Raw genomic sequence first — 6,988 nt, 5'->3', positions numbered from 1 at the left:
GAGGTGCTATACATCCCTACCAGATGGTTGACGGTTGGTTTAAGAAAGACTTCCTGGAGGAGGCAGCCTTTGAGCTGAGGCTTAGAAGTTATTTAGACAGGGACAGTGTAAAACCAATCAACCAGATAGCAGGTGCACAAGCACCAACCTATCAGAGGTGACGCTGCTGAGGTACATCAATAGGGTCCTGGGACCCCTGGCATGCCAGGCATTGCCCCCTTACCTGAGGGGGTTAGGTGGGGGAAGCTGGAGTAACAGGGAGCACCCTGAATTGGAGAGTGTGACAGCTTGCCAGCAGAGTTAGAAATAGCTCCATTTACTTAACGTATGCAGCCATTCTGGTGTGTGTTAGCCCCAGATTACGGGCCTGAAGTGGCCTTACTCTCTTCTAGTTGGTGGCAGCCACAGGAAGGGACTTCACTAGAGAAAACAGGGTGAGAGGGGAGGAGAAGCTGTCCCCTGGATCCCACAGCAGCTCCTGGAGTATGAGAGGACACTTGCCTCTGTAGGCGGACTGGAATCCCCACAGCCATTCATGAGCTGCTTCCCACCGTCTCCTTGCGCCCTGGTCCCCCCTCCACAGAAGGTTCACACAGCCTGTCCACACACCCTAAAATGAGAAGCGGGTTCCTTCATCCAGTTGCTCAAGACATCTCACCCCTCCCCCCACCCATTGTTTTCACTAATGAGCCTATAACTTCTTCAAGGTCCTGATCAAACTGTACCTGCTGTGTCCCACCTTCTGCCGCCAAGTTCATTTCTCCCCCTACGAAAATACTGCATTGTGAAAATCCCTGTCTCCTGTGTACTCCTTAGGGCGGGTGCCAGGTCTTGCTCATTTCCAGATCCCTGGGACATGGCCCTAAATACTTGTTGAATGAAAGAGTGACTGGCGTCACTTGTTAAGGGTTAGATTAACCAGAGTGGTAAAAAATGTGGAGGGGGGTGGAAGAACAGTTTGATTTGACTGGCACAGGAGGCAGTGCAGCAAGAGCTAAAACAGAAAGGTCTCTTGAGTAGATTTTAAGGGATCTGGATAGCCACAGAAGGAAGGTGAGGGGGTGCCAAAACTCTGGTAGCCCATGGAGAGCCAATCAGACTGTTGAGCAAGTCTGAGTCCATCTGAATCTTTCTCATATGTATGTGCAGTTTCCTGTTCACACTGAAATTGGTCTCTCTACCTCCCCTCCACTGACTCACCTTCAGGTTTTACCCAGCAGTCTGCCCTATCCTTTTCCCTGTTCCCTCCTTGGTCGAGAGCTAGCCAGAGCAAGTGGGGGTCCCAGTTCCTCCACCTTCCATCTTCTTTGGCCAGGGGCCGGGAAGCCAGCCAGTGTTAGCTGAGGCTGGCAGGCAAGCAGCCGGGTGGTGCCAGGGAGAGCCCATGCAGTGCCAGGTGGCGCCTTGGGTTCCAAGTTGTGCCTGTGACTTCTATAACCTTCCCGGAGCACACACCTGCCCCTCACTCCACCCTTCCCCAGGCCCTGGTATCGGGGAAGGGGGCACAAGGCCAAATAGACCCGCGGGACTTTGGCTCTGCGCTCTACAAAAGGGCACTCTGTGAGTCAGCCCGCTCCTCTACAGGCTCGCTCCTCCCCCACCGGCTCCAGTTTCCAATGCACGTAGAGCCCGTACACACCGCGTCCCGGGGCACCCTACCATCAGCCGCATGGCTCTCGCGGGCCCCGGCCCTTGCCTGCCTCGGCTGACCCCCGGTCCCACCGCGCATCCGCTGCTGCTGCTGCTGATACTGCTGCTACTGCCGCCACTGCAACTCCTGGTGTCTGCCCATCCCCAGAGCCTGCCCCAAGGAAAGGGGGATCCCGCCCCTGGGGGAGGTTCATCCGGGGAGGATGATCCCCCAGGAGAGGAAGACCTGCCCAGTGAGGAGGACCCACCAGGGCAGGAAGATTCCCTGGAGGTGGAGAGGACACCAACTGAGAACTCCCTGAAGCCGGAGGACCGACCCACCGCGAGAGCTCCTGTGCATACCCATGGTCCCCCGAATAATGCCCACAGAGGCAGAAAAGGTAAGCAGCCGGTGGGGTCACGCCTCCCCTAGCCCACCTCGCCCGGATCCAGCCTGTAGTTCAGGGAAGAAGAGCTTGCCTCTCCCAGATACAGAGGCTCAGCACCACCAGTCCCCTCTGCTGTGTGCCCACTCCAAGGTGCCGGGTGGGGAGAAGAGGGAGGGAGGCGCGGATGCAGAGACATGAGCTGGAAGAGATGGGAAGGAGAGAAAAAGGCAGGCGGCAGAGATGAGCGTGCCAGAGAAGGCAGACACAGCAGCGGAAGGAGGCAAAAAAGTAGGAGGGGAAAAGAGGAAAAGGTGGGTGCTTTGAGTGGGCATCAGAGGAGGAGGAAAGGTTGCAGAGGCCGCCTCATCTCGCATCTAGCCAGGGAACAGCAGGGATCTAGGGGATACTCGGGCTCCCAAGCCCCCAACTTTGGTTAAGGAGTGGGAGACCCGGAAGAGTGGAGGGATGCTACGCGGAGTGAGGGGTGGGAGTGCTCGGAGGAGGGAGAGTGGGCTGCCTGATCTGGGCCCGGGTAACAAGCTGTGTGGAGTCGTCCACACAAACCCCAAAGGTCGGGTCCCACGCGAGCCGGCTGGTCCGCCCGTCATTCACTCCCAGGGAGTGCTCTAGGCTTGCCCGCTGCTACCTGTGCGCGGTGTCCGCCAACCGGGAGCCGCCACACTCGGGCTCCGGGGCAGGACCGGACATTCACGGGGGCCTGCTGCCCTGTGTCCTTTCTGCAGGGGAGGATCACAGCCACTGGCGCTACGGAGGTGAGACTCACAGCCGCCCAGGACCGACGGAGCCGGCTCCGCAGTTGCGCCCCACTGACGCGCGCCCCGCCGCCCGGCCTGCCCACTTGGCATTTCCCGCCCTCCTTACCTCCCGGGCCCACATCCTCAATTTCTCCACCCGGGTGTCCCCCACCCCCAATCCCAAATTCCCGACCAACGTCGCCAGGTGGCCTCATCAAACTCTCTCTCAACCCCATTCTGCCCCCACCAGGCAACCCGCCCTGGCCCCAGGTGTCGCCTGCCTGCGCCGGCCGCTTCCAATCCCCGGTAAACATCCGCCCCGAGCTCACCGCCTTCTGCCCGGCCCTGCGACCCCTGGAACTCCTGGGCTTTGAGCTCCCGCGGCTCCCTGAGCTGCGCCTGAGCAACAATGGTCACACGGGTGAGGAGGGCTTTCTCGCCAAGCCCGGGCTAGCCAGCAGCCACCGGGACCCTGTGGGGGATGAAGATGAGGATGGGGCGGGCCCAGGGTGCGGCTGGGCGGTGCTTGTGGGGTGGAGATGGAGGAATCACCCGCCGCTCCCCGTCTCAGTGCAGCTGACTCTGCCCCCGGGACTGCAATTGGCCCTGGCTCCTGGCCGGGAGTACCGGGCCCTGCAACTGCACCTGCACTGGGGGTCCGCGGACCGCCCCGGCTCGGAACACACCGTGGACGGCCACCGTTTCCCTGCGGAGGTGAGGCGAGGAACGGGGGTTGCCGGGGCGGAGCAAAGGGCAGCCTAGCAGGGCTGGAGATCTGCCCCACTCTTCCTCTCCCTCACATCCTCTCCAGATCCACGTGGTCCACATGAGCACCTCGTTCACCGAGATGGGCCAGGCCTTGGGACGCCCGGGAGGCCTGGCAGTGCTGGCTGCCTTTCTGCAGGTAGGGCACCTGGACCCCTCTCACCCATCCCCCAGCTCCTGGTCTGTATGTCTTGAAGTGTTCAACAGTGGGAAAACAAAGGAAATGTTCCACGCTCTGGGGCTATGTGGCCCACTCAGGCCATGGCAGGTGCACCAGACTGGACCTCAGCCCAATGGTGGCTCTAGTGTTCTCCAGTAATGCATCAAGGCCCCTAGTGGCAGTCAGTGCTTAGCGACCTCTTTAGCCCCAAATGACCAAGGACACGTTCAGAAAAACTAGAGAAGGTTTGCTTACCTTCCAACTGCCTAATGCCAGCCTCAGAACACAAAATTCAGAGAAGCAATGGCAGGGAAGCCCCACTACCTCCCTGCCCCACGTCCAGATGGCAGCCAGGAACTGTTCAGTTGCCTGCAGAAATGTTATGAACACAGGTCTGGGCGATAGCTTTCTTCAGGAGGAAACCATGGAGTGTGTAGGGTAGTGATGAGACAGAGGATACAAGTGCATAGGGCCCAGGTCCCTGAGGCCATGTCTGCTGGCCAAGCAGCCCGTCTTCCTGTCTCCTCTGGTTTGCCACTGAAAGTCAGTCCACGGAGCCTACGAGTTTGCATAGCTGGAGTGTGTATCAGCTTTGAGTAGCAATGCATGAAACCATGTGCTCCTTACCTTTCTCAGGGCTGGGGCCTCGGGGAGGACCATGGTGAAGTCCACCCCACGTTCAGGCCTCCAGTCATGGCCTTGCATGCATGTGTCACTGTGTCTTGCACTGTCATCCCCAGGAGGGTCCGGAAGAAAACAGCGCCTATGAGCAGCTGCTGTCACATTTGGGAGAGATCCCCGAGGAAGGTTGGTGCACTGGTCTGGCCTCTCCCACCCTTGTGCCCCACCCTGTGTACCCCACCCAGTTCATAGAGAACTGCCCAGGAGAGCCTTAGGCTGGGGTGAACCTCAAAGTGTCAGCTGTTTCTGATCCTTAATTTTGAAGCTGACCAGAGACCAGCTGCTGACCTCCAGGATTTACCATTCAAAACCAACCAAAACAAAACCGAACAAAAAGCTAAATCAGGCCCCTTCCCCTTCCCCCTCAAAACCCTCTCTCCACTACCAACCACCACCACCACCAAATGGTGTTTCAAACTTTGTGAGTACTTTTGGTGAAAAGTGTTCCCTTCTCAGTCTGAAAGCTCACTTGCTCTCTGGGTTGATGCTAAACTGGAGGGTTCTCTGCCTTGGCTTCCGTTTGGCTCGTTTTTCCTTTTTGGCAGACACTGGGTTCCATCCATGGTCCAGCTTGCAACGCATGTTGGCATGCAACACACAGAAGAGCCAGGGAGGGAGCTAAAGAGCCTCTTACAGTTGTCTCCAAGTCTTTCCCTTTCTTTAGAGTTGCAGGAAAGGGACCATTCAATGTAAAAGTGGCCTCAGGGTGTTTCTGTTGGGCTGCTGGATCCTTGGAATTTCAAGCGGGGGATAGTCTAGATGAGACCCCAAAACAGGTGTTCTCTCCAGGCTCAGAGACTTGGATCCCAGGACTGGATGTGTCTGCGCTGTTGCCCTCCGATCTCAGCCGCTACTTCCGCTATGAGGGGTCTCTGACCACACCCCCCTGCTCCCAGGGGGTCATTTGGACTGTGTTTAACCAGACAGTGAAACTGAGTGCAAAACAGGTAGGGCTCACTGAGGGGGTGGGGTGCAGCGCTAAGCCTGGGACCCTTTGGTTTCCTGTGGCCAGGAGCACACTTGCACTGTCTGCCCACCTCCCTAGCTCCACACCCTCTCCGGCTCCCTCTGGGGACCTGGTGACTCTCGGCTGCAGCTGAACTTCCGTGCAGCGCAACCTTTGGATGGACGAATGATCGAGGCCTCCTTTCCCACTAACGGAGATGGCAGCCCCGAACCAGGTGCAGCTTTGTGTGGTACCCCTAGCCACATGTCCCTCATCTCCTGCCATGTCTTCACTGTGCAAGTGTTCATCACAGGTGGCCACAGTCCGCAGCTCTAATGTCTTTTCTTTTCCTTCAGTCCACCTGCACTCCTGCCTTGCCGCTGGTAAGTCTAGGTCTCTGGCTGCTAGTGCTGGAGGATACCTGGGAGCTAGCTAGAACCACCTCCACTCACCTCATCCCCATATTCTGCAGAATAGACCCCTAACCACAAAGTGATACAGTCAGACTCCCAGTGTCTTCAAGGCTGAGATGATCAGAAATCCCGCATCCCTCTCCCCTAGCTTATGGGAGGCTTGTGGTCCCTCCTGAGCCTGCCCCAATCTTTTCTGGGGGCTGAGACTTTGGGGCAGGAGTGGACAAGGGGGACGCCTCCCTTCATTCCCTGAGGCAGTCCTCTTCTGCCCCCCCCACCAGGGGACATCCTGGCCTTGGTTTTTGGCTTCCTCTTTGCTGCCACCAGCATCGCCTTCCTCGTGCAGATGAAAAAGCACAGGTATCCATCCCCCTGATCCTCTCCCTCTGGCACGCCCTCCCCCTCAACCTGGAGTCACATTTCATGCAGGTGGCATGCAAGGGAGGTTCTTGCAGGCCAGATTCCTGATGAGGCTTCCCTGTCGTATAGTGACAGAATAGAGACTAAAGCAGGTGTCAGCTACCACCCTGCAGAGATGGCAGAGACTGGAGCCTAGTGGCCCGGAGCCTTGGAGAAAACAGAAGCATAGACGGCTGGAGGAGACTCGCGTGGACTTATCATGCCCCTTATACCACTTCCTTTTTGCCCTCCAAAGAACTTTTTTAAAAATAAATATTTGTAAGAAAACACATGGGCGTCACCTTTGTTCCCAGATAGGAAGGAAGGGATGTCAGTTTCCTGCTGCTACTGTGACATCAAAATGCCCATTTTTCTCATATCTCTGCAGCCAGAAGCCCACAACAGATCATACAAGGTACTCCAAGCAAGGGCTGTTTTCTTGCATTTTTCAGAGTCCAGATGCCACCTGCTATTCCTGGCTTGTGGCCTCTCCTCACATCCCCTGGTACTGCCAGTGGCCTTCCTGCCTCCCTCACATGAGTACCCTGGCCATTACCCAGAGGACTGGCCACTTCATCTCCCATCTCATTGCCAAGTCTGCCATCCTCTGTAAGGGAACCCTTCACAGGAGCAAAATTAGACTAGGTGGGCTTTACCTGCGTGGTGCAGATGTTATCTGGAAGAGTGGCAAATATGACAGATACTGCTGCCAGGGCTGTGTGTGTGTGTGCACATGCACGCTGAGAGGAACAGGCTGCAGAGAGTATATAAAAGCCTTTGAGCTCCCATGCCACTCCAGGACATCCTGTGCTGCCTTTCACTGTTCTGCCAGCAGAGGGAATGACCCTGTC

At 57.2% G+C, this 6,988-nt stretch overlaps 1 protein-coding gene across 1 annotated transcript; it reads left to right on the top strand.

The window, feature by feature from the left end:
• The first annotated feature begins 1,669 nt into the window (after nucleotides 1-1,669).
• Nucleotides 1,670-6,427, top strand: CA9 (carbonic anhydrase 9). The gene is made up of 11 exons (XM_040963588.1): nucleotides 1,670-2,030; nucleotides 2,762-2,791; nucleotides 3,024-3,194; nucleotides 3,345-3,487; nucleotides 3,585-3,677; nucleotides 4,439-4,505; nucleotides 5,169-5,326; nucleotides 5,425-5,560; nucleotides 5,682-5,708; nucleotides 6,020-6,098; nucleotides 6,228-6,427. Exons 1-11 carry the CDS (start codon nucleotides 1,670-1,672, stop codon nucleotides 6,292-6,294), a joined length of 1,332 nt encoding a protein of 443 aa, XP_040819522.1. The 3' UTR covers nucleotides 6,295-6,427.
• Nucleotides 6,428-6,988: the final 561 nt, after the last annotated feature.

This window comes from Ochotona curzoniae, unplaced genomic scaffold (assembly GCF_017591425.1).
Source record: "Ochotona curzoniae isolate NIBS_2020 unplaced genomic scaffold, NIBS_Ocur_1.0 scaffold_3208, whole genome shotgun sequence".
In the NCBI taxonomy this organism is placed as follows: Eukaryota; Metazoa; Chordata; class Mammalia; order Lagomorpha; family Ochotonidae; genus Ochotona; species Ochotona curzoniae.
The sequence above is the reverse complement of the archived record's forward strand: the minus strand, read 5'-3'. Positions and strand labels throughout refer to the sequence as shown.

Excerpts from the sequence above, each read along its gene's own strand:
- CA9 (XM_040963588.1), top strand. The coding sequence starts at position 1,670 with ATGGCTCTCGCGGGCCCCGGCCCTTGCCTGCCTCGGCTGACCCCCGGT. Across the intron at positions 3,195-3,344 it reads GAGCAACAATGGTCACACGG|TGCAGCTGACTCTGCCCCCG; the intron begins GTGAGGAGGGCT and ends TCCCCGTCTCAG. Across the intron at positions 5,327-5,424 it reads TGAAACTGAGTGCAAAACAG|CTCCACACCCTCTCCGGCTC; the intron begins GTAGGGCTCACT and ends CCACCTCCCTAG.